We start from the raw sequence: 18575 nt of genomic DNA on the forward strand, positions 1-18575 counted from the left end.
CATATTATTTACAATTATCACTTGTCCACTTCTACCGGCCAGTGTCTCTACTGAATGTTTAATAAACAAGTAAAACAAAATTTTACCTTTTGTTAATTAACTAGAAATGTAACTCTAATTTCAACGACGTGATTGCATCCCTAACGATGTTACCCCTTAAATGAATTAATGTGATTTGTCATTAAAAATGAGGAAACTTGATTGAATAAAAGTCCCTATCCAAACATTGTACTTGATTGTATCCTTAACTACGTTACGTCTTAAATTAATAAATGCGATTTGTCATTAAAAAAGAGAAAACTTAATTGAATAAAAGTCCTGAATTTTTAGGAGACGGAACAAGTTAATGAAACTTGATTGAATAAAAGTCCCGATTTTTCTAGGAGACGACAGAATAAGCATAATGTTTAGAGAAATTAATTGGTATCCTCGTGTATCCTAACAAGAGATCTGCTATTCGGGTTTGGCCTCTAGGGTCTATTCGGGTCACTTTAATTAAAATTAATCAAGTTGTACGTTCTAGGATCGGATCATGAATTCATGATATATTCCAATAACTAATAAACTAGTAGAAGTCATATGTTATATGTATGTACATTGTACAAGAAAGAAAAGGGTAGGAATTCTGCGTTTAACCGAAGCACGTGCAAGAGTAAAGTCGGGAAGTCTTTAATAAATTAGAAGTTTCCATCACTTGATGATTTTCCTAGTCATTGTTGGATAACGTAACCTTAGTAATAATACCATAATTACTACTTCTATGCTTTTTCGGAATTTAAGAGAGCTGCCCTTATAAATATTGTTAGCCCTTGATACAAAAAAAATCATTCAAAAATATTGTTTTACAAAAACTTTTAGAGAACTAACTCTTATACACAAAACAAAGTGGTTTCATCGATCAATACATCAATGGCTAAAGTTGCAAAAACTTTTCTCTTAATTCTTGCGGCTTTTTTCTTTACTATTGCCGTGCCGGTTCATGCACTCCATGATCAAATTAATCCCAAAATTGATGCTATCTATCAATTTGGAGATTCGATCTCAGACACCGGTAATTTGATACGTGATAATCCAATTGGAGCACGCTCCAACTGCGGAAAACTTCCATACGGACAAAGCTTCTCCTTCAAACCTACTGGACGATGCTCTAACGGTCGTCTTATGATAGATTTCTTTGGTACGTGCCCACTTCTGTTTCATCCTTTTCTTTGTAATTATTATTTTGAGATTTTAGATTCTTTAAGGTCTAATAATCATTGTAGTAAAATATTAATTTTAATTATTGTACGTACCAACCTTAACTATTATGTTCAAATTTTGCAAAACAGCTGAATACTTCAAGTTGCCATACCTTGATGCATACCTTAACAAGGATGGTGACTTTAGCCATGGAGCTAACTTCGCCGTTGCCGGTTCGACGGCTCTAAGCCCATACACTTTAGCCGCAAGAGGAATTGTGTCACGAACAACAAGGAGTTCTTTAGTACCAGTACAACTTGCATGGTTTAGGTCTCATCTTCCTTCTATTTGCTCCAATCCATCAGGTAATTAATCAATTAATCATTATTTTTTATAGTAATTGACTTTGAATTCTTTATCGATCATGATACTAATTTTAAATTTATGTTATGTTACATATGTAGATTGCAAGAGTAAACTTGCCAATGCCCTTTTTATAATTGAATCGGGTGGTAACGACTTCAATTACGCTTTCTTCGGAGGTAAAAGTATGGAAGAAGTACGTAGCATGGTACCCCAAGTTATTCAGAATATTATCACAGCCATTCAGGTATATATGTCTCACTTCTTATATATTTTTCTCTTAACAATGTTAATTAACTGCATGTAATAATCTAAAAGTTATAAAATATAAAAGTTATAAAAAATTAATAAATTTATTTGTACACCTTATGTACGCAAGACCTTTTGTTTTCTCTTAACAATGTTATTTAACTGTAATAATCTACGTAATTATATATACAGAGTGCTAACGATGACTATTAATGTTGAATAATGCAGGAGTTAATTAGTTTGGGTGCCACTCGAATCGTCGTTCCTGGAAATTTTCCAATCGGTTGTTTGCCGATTTATCTTACTTCTTTTCAAACAAATGACAGAACTATGTACGATGAACTCAACTGTCTCAAAGGAATGAATGAATTCGCAATGTTCCAAAACAATTATTTACAACAAATTTTAAGGGAGATTCAAATGCAACATCCTACAGTTACAATCGTCTATGCTGACTACTTTACTGCTCTAACACAACTCCTTCAAAACGCCGCCTCTCTTGGTTAGTATAATATATTCTTCAAATTTAATTACATGTTTATATTCAAAGTAGTTTTTAAGAAAATTAACTTGAAGAAATCATTGACAATATTTATTTTATTAATTCAGGATTTGACAAGGATGAAACACAAAGGGCTTGTTGCGGAATGGGTAACAATGCATACAATTACGATGCTGCTAAAATGTGCGGAAGAGGAGTTCCAGCATGTGAACATCCTTACAAGAGTGTAAGCTGGGATGGAGTTCATATGACTCAACACGCGTACAAAGTCATGGCGAAGTGGCTGTTAAAGCATAATATTATTCCTAGTATCTCTAAAACGGCCCCTTAATTCTTTTTATACAGAATATATTATATTATACAAGACATAACACTTAGTTTTCTACTGAATCATATTGTATTTTGACAATATTGTATATGTTGGTATCATTGTTTTGCCAGATCTTCTATAAGGAATATATCATTTTTTAAAAACTCTGAATAGTTTCTGTTATGTTTCTGATAAAATGAGCATTAATTTGTGCTAATAAATCCTCTCAGCTGTAGTGACTGGCCGCAGAAACACCACGATGACTGTGATGTTGTCCTTGCTTCCACGTTGTGCAGCTTCTGTTGCTAATCTTTTGGAGCACATACTTGGTTCTTTGACCGTGTCCCTAATGATGCTCAAAACCTCTTCATTGCTTATCACATCCCATAACCCGTCACTTGCCATGACCTAAATAATTCAGGATATACATATATTATAAAAAATATACTAAGAAGTTTACATAAGAGACGCTTAGGCAAAGATACATATTCAAGTACACAAGTTTTCAAGGAAAATTTTATCATAATTTAATCAACCCGCCTAGTTTTGATGTGTTATAGTATTAAGGAGTGACTTTTTCTACTCACTACTCAGTATTATGTTTATGAGACCTTTTTTCAGGGGGTGACTTGTTACATTGGTTGAGGTGTTACGTGTTACGTTGTTCCTTCCACGATGCCTTCATTGCACGAGACAGAAAAGTGCAAAACTCAACTTCATAAGATATCTTATATGAGTATGTTGAAAAGCAGCCTTTAGCATAAACTAGATAAAGCTCACATGAGTATACTACGTAAGAATTTGCACAAATTCAGACTTGGGGTAACTTGTGATATAACATCATGAGGAAGTATAAATCAATATCTGATATGTATTTCCATATCACCCACTAAACAACAAAATAGGGATAAGACAAACGTTAAAGGACAAAATCATTTTTTTTTGAAAATGGCATCCGTTTTTGGAAAATGGCATTGGTTTTTTATGGCATCCATTTTTCCAAAATGACATCGGTTCTTTGAAAAATGGCACTTGCTTTCATTTTGTCTTATCTCTATTTTGTCGTTTAGTGAGGCGATATGTATCTTGAAATACATATCCGATATTGGCCTCTCTGCCCTCATAACATCATCACACATTTGAGGTTTTTACAGACAAAAATAAAAGGGAACAAGAATTGTGGAAGTAAAAACTTTAAATGAGAATGGATTTACCAGGTATTCATCTTCTGAAGATAAACCTGTCTCTGTTATCTCGGGTTCTGCAGTCACAGCAGGCTTCAGATCATCATCGCCAATAGATCGTGTAACCTTCACCAAGGGTCATACAATTAGCAATTAATTTCAAGTTCAATGTACACCCCTATTTCTACCAAGATTAACCCATCCCATAAGAAAAATAAAAAAATGAGTAAACAACCACAGCAGCAATAACAGTGCTCTGATGAAATACCAAATGCAATCCCAACTCAAGTTCTAGTTATTATGAGAAGCATCAATAAGTTTCCAAGTATTAAAAGATAGAATATGTTTTTACAACCTGAAGAGCTGCTGCGCCGACCCTCCATGTATCCAGTTGCCATTTAACTACACCCCCGGCCTTAACTATACGGTCTCTCTCCTCAAGACAGCTGGCAACATGATCCTATCATGTTAACTTCAATTATTAGAAGTTATTTTTCTTGAGTTTATTTCTAATATGATTTCTACTCACCCTGCTTAGAGCAATAGCATGGCCATCCCTACACAAAATAGCTCTACAGTCCCCAGCATTTGCAATGTAAAGCTTGTTTTTCACAAGAAAGGCAGCTATTGCTGTACAACCAGGATGCCAATCTTTCTTAATCAAACCCTTGGATTTACGATGGGAATCCAATGCATTTCTAAATTCAAGATCAGTCTCGACAAATGCTCTTACAAGAGACTCGGCAGGACTGCAGTTCAAAGTTCATATTTTCAAAAGTTTGGGCAGATAGACAGAAAGAAAAATAACAAGAGACAAATGACCTGCTACCACTGGAATGGGAACTCTGGAGTAATTTTGGCAAGGCTTGTGCAGAAAACTCAGCAGCAGCAGCTCCTGTACAAGCTTTTAAGTTATGCACACAACATAGAAGACATAATAGTTTATATACACATAGCGTGCAGTGTCGATCACAACATACACTCATTATACTATTCACACTACAACTCATGCACAAGCTACTAGGATATATTCAAAAAGACAACTAAAAATCATCACGCAACCCCTATCTATTAATGGGAAAGTTAATATAGAACACATATCACCCCTACCCATTCGTTTTAAGAAAGCCAATGTCACCCATATCCTGCATTTCTCATAAAAAGTCACCTTAATTTCAGTGTACCCCAGTCTTATGCAATTATGCAAGACTTGCTCCTATTACAGTGACACCACACCTCGTTTCAAATTGTAGCCTTTGACTAGCCCTTAGACCTTTACAACACACAATCCTTTAGCCTTTTATGTAAGTTGACACTAGAGCTTTGTACTGTGAGGAGAAAATGAGACTAGTAAAAAGTGAGTGAGATCTCTTAGTGAAACATTCATATGAGGAGGCAGTGGTGGCAGTAGCTGTGAAATATTGTACAAGTTTCTAACCATTGGACAGCAGCTTCTGAACTAGTCAAGTAAAATATCCTGAACATTGAAAGACTTCATTCACTATCGTTGCTCCAGTCCCTTCAAAGAGGCTACAGCAACAAGCGGGGTAAGGGGATGAACATTGTAAGACTCGTAAAATAAAACTTTCTATCGATCCCACTTTACATAGGAGGGAAAAAAGAATCGAAAAGGAAGTTGAAAACTTTTGATCTCAAGTTTTGAGAAAGGAAAAAGGCAATTAAGAACCCTGATCACGTTGGGTACACACCTGAAAGAAATTAGCATGAAGAAAATAATAGATGAAGGCTACATGCTGAGATAACTTAATACCCTTCATAAGCATAAAGCAGTATCTAAACAATTAAGACCGTGATAACATAAAAGATAAGCTCAACGAACACAATGACCAACAGAAACAGCAGTGGAGGGGACGAAAAATGAATAGTGATTCCTGCTAGCAACAGACCAAGAAACTAGATATATCATATATGCAGCTTTAACATTAGATTTTGCAAAGAGGTTGTTCAAAATATTGATGGAAACTAAGATTCTAAGATTCAAAGAAGAGTAAGTACGTCCCTTCAATCAAAACATAATAAAAACTGCCAAAGCAAATTCCATCAGAGATGCATAAGTAGACAAGAAGTAGAGGTTTAGATCACAAATTGCTCACCTCGATGACCATCAAAGATACCAAAAACGTAGATATCCTTCTGATCACATATCCAAGGCATTAGAAAATGAGTATCTTCCATCGTCTCCCTTTGGCCACATGCAGCAAAGGAACCCCAACACAGCACTGGGTTGTAAGAAGATATATCATTTGGAAAATCAAATGAAGTTCGAGTTATAGAACTGACACCAAGATAAATCGTATTGGAGATTTCTGCTCCCTGATTAGACCAGTTAATACTCTCTCCATAAAGTTGAGAATTGGAGCTCTGCTCCGTGAATTGCTGAGAAGAAGCAGTACGTTCAACGGATATATTTGTCTTTTCATCCATATTTTTTACCTCCTCACAAATTGACTTAAGCACAGAAACTATGTCTGTGAAAGAAGGCCTAGTGTCGGGATCTGCATCCCAACACCGCTTAATCAATGACAATAAACTCAAAGGAACACCTGATTCAGTACCAACCAGAGCAGGGCGCAATCTATCAGACACCACTGCCGCAATGAGTTTCTGCTCTGTATAACTCATTTCCAATACAGTATGGGCCTACAAGAATCGCAGGCATTTTGCAACAATCAGGCACCTATTTATCACCTATTCACAAAGAATCAATCATACCATAGATGCATGCCTGAAATTAGGGAGTTATTCATATAAGTAGTCAGCAAAACTATCAAGATTTCCACCAGTAGCACAGTATACCATGTTTATCTAGTTTTTCTATCTCTAACATGGCAACCAAAGGAACAAACAATAAGATCGTAGTAAACTGAACCTCACCCAGACCACTTGCATCAATTGCATGCTCTTAAGTCTTAAAGCTCATACCCCAGTTACAGATACCATGAATTGAACTATATGAAACCCTCATCTTGATAGAAGCACTGCTTAAGTTCCAAAATAGTTGACTCTTGAAGGATTACTACAAAACCTTCCATGTGCAATTAAGGGAAAATATAGTATTCAAAGGACGAATCGGAAATAGGAAACTAGAGTTATTAGTTTACATAAGCTGTAGAAAAAGAAGAATGTTATCTAGTGCAAAACACATAATACTTATCCAGTTAGTCATGAGCCCTAATGTACTTGCCAGTTGACACACAAATGCCTTCTGGTAAGAGATATCAGTCAGCATGCATGATAAGAAGCCGTGGCGACTTTGGACACATTAATAAACATACTAGCATGGTAGACAATATTATTAAGGAAAATAGAAGACAAAAATGATGCATTTGTAAAGGTATATAATAGTCTACATAACAGTCTCAGGGAACTATACAATATAAGTAAATTTCCAAGACCGCCATTTGCCCAAAAAAATTGTTTGCTTTCTTCCCTTGCATAAAATATCCAAGTTCATATCCCAAGTCGAAGTATTTAGCACCACAAAGACTTGTACAAAAGTACAAAACAATGAATCCATATAACATACAAAGGACTAAGTAATAAAGGCTAACCTCAGCTTCTGCACGAAGATCAGTGTATGGAACAACCCCTGTGAGAAGCTCACTGCAAATAATGTAGGTTAACAACACAAAGGGGAAGGAAATGAATTGTACTGAATACGGAGTTCGATTCGACCTATTCAAGTATCAATAGAGTGATAGACTATTGGTTCAAACTTCTAACAAAATAGAAACTTGTAACTATATAGGCCATCCACGCAAGCAAGCAATTGAGTAACACTTCAACTCAAACTGTTTTTAGTTTAAGAATAGAAGAGAAATTGTAGCAAGCCAATATGAACAACAACATGCAACTAAATACCAATACTCACTTGACTGATACTGCAAAACTGTAGACATCTGATTTTCCAGTGTGTATCTCCGTCCTCAGAATTTCAGGAGCCATATAAATAAGAGTCCCAACCATATTTTTCTTATGAAATCCCCCAGTCGGCTTTCCAGATGATTTCCAGTTCAGGAAAGAAGATTTTTTAAGATCTTTGCCATACTCTGCCAGGCCAAAATCTGCTAGGTGTGGAGAAAGATTTTCTCCCATCTTCGTTTACACACCACAATACAACAGTATGGGTAAAAAATTAGTCAGATAACTATTAAGTTGGGGGAATAAATAACTCGGTTCATGTTAATTAAAAATGATACCGATTAAGTGGAACAATTTTGAAATGGTTGATGATTACAAGAATATTTGCAGGTTTGACATCCCTGTGTACAATCCCAAGGTTGTGTAGATACAGCAGAGCCTCCGCTGTACAGTGAAAATAACCATTCAAAGTGGAGTATTCATGAAATCAAAATGTGCGTGTACACACGCTAGGAAAGGTAAAGATTCATTTTTCTTTTACTTACTATAACAACGGACGAGATTGAATTGCATCATGAAGTTGTCTTTTGTGAGGTGCATATTAGATCAAAGCCTCAAAGGCCAATTAGAAACATCATTTCTGTATCCCAAGATTAACCCTCTTGTACTGTTTAGGGGGGAAGCCTTTTTAGAAGCATTATTAGTGTATAGCGAGAGAGAGAGAGAGAGAGAGAGACTGAGTATCATAAGAAATATCTATTTTCAGAATTAAAATCAAGTCCTTTAACACTTCAATAAAAAAATAGCAGAATAGCACTAGCTGAACAGATGCAGCATAAAAGCACAGTTACAAAACAGCATACAAGATGACATGATTTTGCCATGTAGACAGCATACAGGACAATTAAAATACTCTGAGTTATGGAATAGCTCGTGAACTAACATGATTGACATAACTAAAAAGGTGGGTGGATGTAAGGAAAAATGATAAAATAAGAGAAAGTGAGTGGAAAATGATAAATGTTGTGGGGGAAGAGGGGTAAGATAGTAAATTTTCATGTCCAAAAATAGAATAAAGCACAATGTAAAGAACATTATGAAATGGACTAAAACGGAAAGCGTAAAGATCATTTTGAAACGGAGGTAGTAATTGTCTATGAGTTGTAGAATAATATGCCCGCAAACAAATAAACCAGGCTTACTCCCGACATTGATCACACACAAAAAAAGGAACAATAAACATACATGACCATTGAAGTAACATTCAATCATTGGATACGCTTAGACCAGTATATAGTGAGTAACTAACCCTTACCTCTTAAATCTCAATCATCCATGTCTTTATAATAAAATTTACTGTTTTCAAGGATGCAAATCTTGCAATACTTCTTTATAAATACTTCAAGATAATTCCCATTCCTAATTTCCCCTTTATGGTACCCCCCCCCCCTGTTAAGTTGTCATGCATTTATGAAACAAACCACCCAATTCTCTGAAAAATACAGCCCTGGCTATCATTTCTTTGCATGTCCCTAGCATAAACACTCAAACAAAGCCCTATAATTTCACCAATGCAGCAGTGAGTGGGAGTTTATGTTTTCATCTTCTATGACATCAAGTCCGTCAAGAAGATTCATCAGCCACTTGACCATAGTTCTAAGTGGATAACCCCAAATTTGAATTCGTAATCCATCCCAATGAGGGGCAGCTGTAGCTCCCATACTAGTTCTGTTTATCTATCTCAAGTCTAATCCTGTGAGCTGAGCCTTGGAAAGTTTGCACAAGAGCAACAGGGATTCATGAATATCCAACTGTAGAGCATGCATGCTCTGAAGTCTGAACCTAAACATGTTACTATGAATTTAAAGAATAAAAATCTTGTGACTATTACCAATTACCATCAGAAGGGTAAGGTAACAACTTCACCGTGTTAACCGATGGAGATGGATAAAAGAAAACATGAATTACAATCCTAAGAATGCTGTCATTATATAGGTAGAAGTTTGAATCTTACTAACGACTGAATGATCAATCATTTCTGTTCTCAAAGCCTCAACAGAATACCCATCATTCAACAACAACAACAACAACAACAACAAAGCCTTAGTCCCAAAATGATTTGGGGTCGGCTAACATGAATCGTCGTAGGAGATCGTCATTGTCACCAATCAAACCAAAAAGGAGCAAGAAGTAATAAGAAAAACAAGGAAGAGAAAGTGGAATTAATGAAAGTAAGATAAGAGAAAAATGTATATATATTATAGAAGAAATATTGTAAGAGATAATAAAAATAAGTAAAGTTTAAAATAAATGAATAAGTATAATAAGTATATTTCAAAATAGCATGTAAATTAAAAAAAATATATAAAAAAAAAAAATTAAAAAAAATTTAAAAAAAAAAAAAAATAAGAATAAAAAAAAATAGAAAGAAACAAAAACATGAAAACTGTATAAATCAACTTAAGTCATCAATGTATATTCTCTCCCTCCACTCTGTCCTATCCAACGCCATATTTTCCTCAATCCCAAGAAAGCTCATATCGTGTTCAATCACCTTCCTCCAAGTTTTCTTAGGTCTTCCCCTACCCCTTGCAATTCTATCACTTTGCCACCCTTCTATCCTCCTAACCGGGGCATCACTTGGTCTTCTGCTCACATGTCCAAACCATCTTAAACGATTTTCCATCATCTTAAACTCAATCGGTGTAACCCCTACTTTCTTCCTAATAATCACATTCCTCAAACGATCCTTTCTTGTATGCCCACACATCCAACGTAACATGCGCATCTCCGCCACATTCATCTTGTGCACGTGACAATGTTTCACTGCCCAACATTCTGTGCCGTATAACAAAGCCGGTCGATTGCGGTGCGGTAAAACAGTTGCCTGGAATTGCCTAAAACAGTTCTAGGTAATGATTGCAACATTTCCTTCATGGAAATGATCTGAAGCTTATAATTTAACAGGGCATCCTACAACCTTGACTTCTAGTAACACAATACAAAAAATTTAATTTGAAGCCATACTCAGCTATATTACCTATTCCCTTACTAAAAATTATGGTACAAGTGATTTAGGCAAAATCTCTTCCTAGATAAAACATCACCATTTCAAACAGATCATTTATCAAAAATCACAATCAAGCACTTTTATAGTTTTATGTAGGATAATGAACTAGTCAACCAGTCCATCCACTTTCAAGCAATGAAATAAACTTTTTTCTTTCTGGGGTAAGTAAAAAGAACGGATATTTCATGAAATACCCCCGAGTTTTGCCTTAATTCACCAAATGCCCATCAAGTTTCAATAATTCACCAAATACCCCTCACAAATGACTTAATACCCCAAATACCCCTCTATGACGTCATCATCCTCATAATCGACCAATTACGATCTAATTACTCACCTAATCCCTCATTAACCCCCTAATCCTTAATTACCCACCCATTAACCCATTAACCCACCCATTTCTTTTTCTTTTCTCACTCCCCTTCCTTCTTCTATTAACCCACCACCCACCTCAATTGATTCGGTCACCCTTGTTCCTCATTCCCTTTCCTCCATGGAAGCCCCCTGCTACTGCCTCCAGCACCCCGCCATCTCCTTCGTCCTCGTCGAACTCAATGCCCAGGAACCCTAGAAACCACCATAACTCAGGGACCACAAAATCAAGATTCTACTCAAACTCTCTCCCTTTTTCTGGACCATTCGATCACCACCACCAATTTACCAAACCCACCTTGCACCGCCATTTTTGGCTGGAAAACGAGAAGCAACTAGAATTTTTGGCTGAAAATTATTCGATTAAGACGGATTTTTGGCTGGAATTAACTAATTGAAAAAGTGTGAATTGAATGAAAATTTGATTTGTGTGATATAAGGAGATGAAAAGTGCGAATCCATCCAAAAAAAATTGGAGATGAAAACCTAAATAATGCAAAGAAATCAATAATGGAAAAAGATGGGTTTATTTTGAAGAAAGATAGTGGATCTGGAGGAGGATGATAATTGGGTTTAGAGTTGTTCTTGGATGTCGATTGATGAGATTTGACGCATCATTTGCTTTGAAGAATTGGAATTTGCAAAGGAAATAAAAATGGTGATGATGAGTGGTGTTGGTGTTGGTGTTGTCGGGGGAGGAGATCAGATGGTGGTGATGAGTGGCGGCGGTGGTGGTAATGTAGGGAGGGAGGGCGTGAGGGAGGAGGAAAAGGCGAGGGGCTTCAATGGTAAATGGGGGCGAGGTGGTGGCGGCGGTGATGGGTCGAGGAGGGAGAAAACGGGTGCGATGTGGTGGCGGAAGAAGGGAGAGGAAGAAGGGTTGGTGGCGGAAGGAGTGAGAGGAAGAAGATGGGTTAATTAGGAAAAAATGGGTTAATTAGGATAAATGTGTAAATGGGTGGGTTAATTAGATGATAATTGAGTTAATTAAGGATGATGACGTCATGGAGGGGTATTTGGGGTATTAAGTCATTTGTGAGGGGTATTTGGTGAATTATTGGAACTTGATGGGCATTTGGTGAATTAAGGCAAAACTCGGGGGTATTTCATGAAATATCCGTAAAAAGAATATATTTCATCCAAGAAACAATTTACAATGTTAACCCTCTAGGAATGACTCCCCTATCACCAAAGGGGTTGTACATCATCAGGCAACAAGCAGCCTGAAACAACCAAAAAACTCAACAAAAAAGGTTATTACAAAGTACTAAACCAAGCTTGGCTAACTGATTCTGTATGTACATGTATAACTCTGCTTTATAGTACATTTCACCTCTTGGACTATCCTCTCACATCAAGGAATACTAACATTCCATTGAGCACTAATCACTAATGAACAGAATGACAGAATAGTCAAGTTCTCAGCACAAGTTTAAAGCAATTAGTACTTTCTGATGACAACAGAGATGCTTAATGCCAAATTACATGGAAACACAAAAAGTAGTACCTAAATCAAGAGCGATAGCAAGAGCCCGATCAATACTTGGGATCCACTCCTCCACATGTAGTTTATGAGCAAGACTACCCAGCTCGTAGAACTCGAAAAAGAACAAGTAATTGGGTGGCTTCGCGTGAGCTGCTATTAACTTTCCGAGTCCCGGATGATCCAGTTTGCTTCATACAACCCATACATACAACAATAGTAAAAAAAACACAATGAGTGAAAATAGTAATTGTAGTGCTTCATTCTTAAATAAACACAAAAGGCAAACAACCTGCTCCTACTCCACAACTGATCATCCTATTCTCCTTTACAATTTCCTGTCAAAAAAATTCCTTTCTTTCGGAATTTTTGATTCAAACTCATGTCATACTTATAATGCATACAACCTGCTTCTACTCCACAACTGATCATCCTATTCTCCTTTATAATTTCCTGTAAAAAATATTTCCTTTCTTTCGGAATTTTTGATTCAAACTCATAACGTAGTTATAATGCAAACATAGAAAGGTCTTCATCAAATTCCAACACCCAAGAACAAAAAATGTTACTCTCTATCCAATAGCACTTTAATAGGCCACATTAGACCTACAATAATTACCCTTACATCGTATCTTAACACCACACAATAATTTATAGATGTGTTGCCGATTAAAGTGGGGCGCACCATGTACGGAGTAATATCAATCAAATAAGCAATCAAATAAATGGCAACATAAGAGACAAACCATAACAACTGCAATTGCTTGTGGAACTTATCAATAGCATCGGAAGTTGACAAAATGGGCTTCTTAATTGCGACTCTCCGGCCATCTAGTCGGCCTTCATACACAACACTCTCACTCCCTGCGTTATGGAAGAATTACCCATAATCAGAAATTCAACAAACAAAACAAACAAAAAAACCCAGAAAAACCAAAATTACAGGTGAAGACATACCTCGAGCAATAGGGGAGGAGAGAGAAAATGAAGAAGGGGGGAGATGAAGAGGGATGGTGTTGCTATGACAGCACCCTCTTATGCAAGTGTTTGGCTCCACAATCTGTAACCCCATTTTTGCAACTCTTCTCTTTTTTGTGCGTTCTTTCTCTCTCTGGTTTACGTTGGTGATTGTGGTGAGCGCGCGAGCCGTTTCAGGAGGAAAACAAGAACACGACACCGTTATAAAATGGTCGTGTTTTTGTTAGCACAAAAATTCTTATATCGACCCGGCCAGGGAGGAAGTATAAGTAGACCCGGTAAACGGGTCGTTTGGATCAGATTCGGGTCGGGTCATTTTTGACTTATTTTCCCGGGTTAATTTCGGGGTTTGGGTCACTTCAGTTTTTATAATCGGGTCGGGTCTAGTTCGGGTCAATATCGGATCGGGTCGTATCAGATCGGTTCATATCGGATCAGATTTTTCGGGTTAAATTGGGTTTTTCGGGTTAGATCGAGTTTTTCGGGTTGGAATAGATTTTTCGGGTTTCGAGTTTTGATCAGGTTATTTCTCTTTAGTTTTGGTGGTGAAACATTATTATTATTATTTATAATGTTATTATTATTATAAAAAAATTAAGGGTTTAGACTTAAGCGTATACGGTTCGAAGTTTAATGGTTTATGGTATGAGAGTTATAGTGAACAATACTCCGAACACGAGACTAGTTCTACTATTAATTTACGATCAAGAAAACGAGACTTGAGACATGTACAAATATAATACTCCCTAATTACTCTAGTATCACTTTTGGGCATAATATTTTGATATAAGCTAGTTAGAATAGAACATTGCCTATGACTTTGGCCATTTGCTTAGTTACTTATCAATTTTTATCTGAGAAGTTATATTCCATGTCAAAATGGAAGTCTTGAATTTTTGAAGATAGGATTTTTAAATCTATTTTACCATGTGCTAATGTTGGTTTTATTTCCATTATTTTCTTATCATTTATTAAATGATCTTATTTATATGAGCCAAAAAGAAGATAAGAATTACGAAACTAACATATTATTATTCTATGTTTTTTTTTACATTGACACTATCATAATATTGAAACTTTTTCCCTATAACACAAAAGAGTATAAATTAATAAAAGGAAAATAATAATAATAATAATTATTATTATTATTATTATTATTATTATTATTCTTATTATTATTAGTAACAATAAAAAAATTATTAAAATAATAATAATAATAATAATAATAAATTAAATAATTATAATATGAAAAAGTAAAAGGAACTTATATTTAAACTAATTGGTAAATTTTAGTTGTTTTTCGGTTCGGGTCGGTTTTAGATTTTCGGTTCGGATCGTTTCGGGTTGATTTAAAATTTACAGTTATTTTCGGTTCGGGTTATTTCGGTTTCGGGTGAAGATCGGTTCGGGTACTTCGTTTCTGGTCGTTCGGGTATCGGGTCATTTCAGGTCAAATCTCTTCCAGGTCGGTTTCGGTTTCGGGTCGGGTCTATTCGGTTTTCGGGTTAATTTCGGGTCGTTGTTCGGATCAATTTCGGTTTGCAGATCGGGTCAATCGGGTCGGTTTTTCGGGTCCGAGTCAGTTTTGCCAGGTCTAAGTATAAGTCACAAGTGACTTGTGTCCATATGGACACAAGTGGGATTAAAATAATATAAAATAAAAAATAAAAAAAGTAAAAGTAAATAACTAGTAACGGAGTCCGTTAGGGAAAAAGGGGGAAAGAAAAGGGGGCATAACAAATTAAAGAGAGAGAAACACCTCATTCCTCAATATTTCTGAAGAACAAGATAGAAAAATGCCTCATCATCTCAACAGTTCCGAATTTCTTATCTCCTCACCATTCTGCAGAAAATCAATTCTTCAAGGTAAGGTCTCATCCTTATTAATTTTTTGTTGTTTTTACAAATTTAGTTAGGTATTAACATTTAGGGCAAACAAAAATTGGAATCATAATTGTTGAAATTAGGATGAGAATTGTGAACATTAGTAATTTATTGTTATTGATTATTGAAATTAGAATCATAATTTATGCTTAAGTATGACCATTTGCACGTTTAAGCTTATTTGGTGTTGAAAATGGTGGCAAATGGGGGGTGTTTTATTGAAATTTTGGCTTAGATTTTTGTAGATTGGATATGTTACTTTCAATTTGTTTTAAATGAGAATTCAGAAAGATAATCCACCATATCATAGATAATTGTTATTATCTAGGCTCTGCTCTGTTAATGTTTGGTACTGAAACGTTATGCATTAGTACTAGCAAATGGTGTATTGGTATTAATTGTATATATGCGAAAAAAACATGGATTTGCTTGGGTAAATTATTGCAACTCGGCTCTGTTCTGCTTTGCTTTTGTATTGGTACTGAAACGTTATGCATTAGTACTAGCAAATAGTGTATTGGTGTTGTATATATGCGCAAAACATGGATTTGATTTGGTAAATTATTGCAACTCGGCTCTGTTCTGCTTTGCTTTTGTATTGGTACTGAAACGTTATGCATTAGTACTAGAAAATGGTGTATTAGTTGCATATATGCGAAAAAACATGGATTTGATTTTTGTAAATTATTGCAAGTCGGCTCTACTCTGCTCTGCTTTGCTTATGTATTAGTAGTAAAACGTTATGCATTAGTACTATATAATGGTGTATTGGCATTCAATATATGCGAAAAAACATGGACTTGATTTTGTAAAATATTGCTAATGGTTGTTTATCTTGAGTTTATAATGTGATTATGTTTATGCATATTGTTTGTTTGAATACGTTTCTTCTTTAACTTGTCATTTTTTTGGAACCAGGAAAAGAGAGACGGTTTCTTATACTCCCCGAATTGACATGATGACATTTCTTGTTCATGGTTTATTATCTCGTCCTCCATCGGAGTGGACATTATGGTGTTTGTGACGTTTATTACCATGTTGTATGGTCGGATTCTCCTTTTTGGTACCCTTATGTTATTTTCGCTTTTGGATTCTCCATTTTTGGGAACTTTATATTGTATTTTTATTAAGTGTTATGACGTTTGATATGTATTTTTTATTAAGTGTTATGACGTTTGATACTCCGTATTATTGTATTTTTATTAAGTGTTATGACATTTGATATAATAAGCCTTGAACTTAACAGTAATCAATATTGTATTCTCTAAATTATTGGTTTCGGATTCTACCTTTTATGGACGAATGATTCAAATAACTATAGGAGTAATCACATAATGTTGTCAATTCTCCCTCACGATGTTGTCAAAACCTCTGAACGTGACTCTTTAACTCATTCAAGTTGGTATACTATATTGTGTTGATACTTATTATAAAGGAAATAATACATTTACATGAATAAAAGGGGATCAATCAGTACATTTGAGAATCATAATAGTACCAAATTTTGTTGTATTGGTACGTATTGTTAAGGGCTTATCACACAATTGGAAATAAATATTGGTAATATTAAATGTGTGACATTATATTAGAAAAGCTTAATATTGATATAAGAATATAACAATAAAACACGATAATAATTAAAAGTCATAACATCCTCCTCCTTCAATAAGATAATCCCGTATTGAACTACTAACATTTTATATTTTTGTATGATCATAGGTTACATTAATTTATTAGCTTATGTTCAATTTGGTTTGACATTCAATATCTTAATTGTATCTCATGTTTAATTTATTTGATAACCATATGTTACATTTAATTTATTTGGTACACATGGTTCAATCTCATATGAATTTTATAAAATCATACATGTCTTTTATAAAATGATTCACTTAATATAATTTGTTTTTAGATAATTATTACTATTATTCACACTCATATAGTCATATGTTTCTATGTGAATTTGACCCATTGACAATTGAACCGAACAACTTTACCTCTAGACCCATTGGCCATTGAACACCTATTGTATTGGTACTTATTTTTGTAGCAAGTGATACATTTACATAGGAAAAAGAACCCTTGAAAACTGAGTTGGAACCCTTTGGGACAGGAAATGTACCCTCTTTTGTTGTATTTGCATTTTTTTTTATAAAGGCTTATCTTATTTGCAATTAATTTTTATTCAAAGTCTTATCTTAGTAACAATCAAATAAATATTGATAACATTGAATATCGCATTAGAAAAGGAAGAACGCTAATACTCAATATTCGTAACTCATAATTGTTCCTTTTAGGCATGGTTGTAGTTAACTAGTTACTCAAATCAATAAGACGGACTATTGATACTTTTGAATCTCGCATTAGCTGCTTATATATGGAACATACTATTACAAGTTAGCTAATGGTTGGTTTGTCACATAATACAATCCTTAATTTCATTTGTATTTTATGAATAATAATGTGTTTGATTCTTAGATTCTTGAAATAGATAAAGTATTGATGTTTGTGAATTTTGGTTTAATAAATAGTATAATAACATTGTTATGTAGCAATAGGTTATGTATAATTTATTTGAATTTTCTTCTTTAGTCTTCATATTATAAAATGATTCACTTCATATAATTTCTTATTAATCGCAATCGTATGCCCTTTAATTATGTGATTTGACCCATTGGCCATTGAAATTTGAATACCCTTTTTGTTTTGGGACCCTTGGACTTAGCGTCGGTACCCTTGCACTTAGCGTTGGTACCCTTGCACTTAGTGTTGCTGGTACCATTTAAGGCTTAGCCGAGCTTAAAATAAATACTGATAAGGTTGAATGTTTTTTTTTTTTTGAAACTCTAATAAAGTTGAATCTCGCATTAGAAAAGGCTAATATTAGCTAAGAATATAATAATAAAAAAAGTTATAACCCCATTCCGTTTAGTTTTGTTTGTAGTTACACAACTTTCGTCTTAAATAAAACAAAATATCTATACTTTTGAATATCGCATTAGCCCAGTACATATATATATGGAACATACTATAATAAATTTATTTTTATTTGTGTTGTCACTAGTATATTCCTTAAGTCTCATGTGTATTTTAAGTATTGGCTGTGTTCTTGATGCTTA

The 18575-nt window shown here is 34.8% G+C and overlaps 2 protein-coding genes across 4 annotated transcripts; one reads left to right on the plus strand and one right to left on the minus strand.

Moving 5' to 3' along the window:
* Positions 1 to 817: 817 nt before the first annotated feature.
* LOC110793597 (acetylajmalan esterase) lies at positions 818 to 2624 on the plus strand. Its single transcript, XM_021998487.2, has 5 exons — positions 818 to 1177; positions 1329 to 1544; positions 1644 to 1789; positions 2020 to 2293; positions 2401 to 2624. Exons 1-5 carry the CDS (start codon positions 910 to 912, stop codon positions 2622 to 2624), a joined length of 1128 nt encoding a protein of 375 aa, XP_021854179.1. The 5' UTR covers positions 818 to 909.
* Positions 2566 to 13790, minus strand: LOC110793596 (protein kinase and PP2C-like domain-containing protein). 3 transcript variants are annotated; one of them, XM_021998485.2, is made up of 12 exons: positions 13552 to 13785; positions 13341 to 13458; positions 12619 to 12785; positions 8046 to 8113; positions 7680 to 7903; positions 7360 to 7411; positions 5902 to 6448; positions 4610 to 4682; positions 4317 to 4536; positions 4143 to 4247; positions 3818 to 3913; positions 2566 to 3011 (listed from the first exon to the last, which is right to left on the minus strand). In XM_021998485.2, the coding sequence occupies exons 1-12, from the start codon at positions 13664 to 13666 to the stop codon at positions 2817 to 2819; spliced, it is 1980 nt and encodes a 659-aa protein (XP_021854177.2). In that variant the 5' UTR covers positions 13667 to 13785; the 3' UTR covers positions 2566 to 2816. The 3 variants fall into 3 exon arrangements, 2 of the variants coding, with proteins under 2 accessions (XP_021854177.2, XP_056691166.1); XM_056835188.1 differs by lacking the exons at positions 13341 to 13458; positions 13552 to 13785 and adding an exon at positions 8215 to 8336 and having other exon boundaries at positions 12619 to 12759; XR_008926413.1 differs by lacking the exon at positions 2566 to 3011 and having other exon boundaries at positions 3864 to 3913; positions 4143 to 4233; positions 13552 to 13790.
* Between the last annotated feature and the right edge of the window lie 4785 nt (positions 13791 to 18575).

The sequence above is a fragment of the Spinacia oleracea genome, chromosome 1 (genome assembly GCF_020520425.1).
Source record: "Spinacia oleracea cultivar Varoflay chromosome 1, BTI_SOV_V1, whole genome shotgun sequence".
NCBI lineage: Eukaryota > Viridiplantae > Streptophyta > Magnoliopsida > Caryophyllales > Amaranthaceae > Spinacia > Spinacia oleracea.

Coding starts and splice junctions, on each gene's coding strand:
- LOC110793597 (XM_021998487.2), top strand. CDS start 910: ATGGCTAAAGTTGCAAAAACTTTTCTCTTAATTCTTGCGGCTTTTTTC. Junction 1,545..1,643: donor TATTTGCTCCAATCCATCAG/GTAATTAATCAA, acceptor TTACATATGTAG/ATTGCAAGAGTAAACTTGCC. Junction 1,790..2,019: donor ATATTATCACAGCCATTCAG/GTATATATGTCT, acceptor TGAATAATGCAG/GAGTTAATTAGTTTGGGTGC.
- LOC110793596 (XM_021998485.2), bottom strand. CDS start 13,666: ATGGGGTTACAGATTGTGGAGCCAAACACTTGCATAAGAGGGTGCTGT. Junction 6,449..7,359: donor ATCTTCGTGCAGAAGCTGAG/GTTAGCCTTTAT, acceptor CGATTCTTGTAG/GCCCATACTGTATTGGAAAT. Junction 3,914..4,142: donor TCGGCGCAGCAGCTCTTCAG/GTTGTAAAAACA, acceptor CCCTTGGTGAAG/GTTACACGATCTATTGGCGA.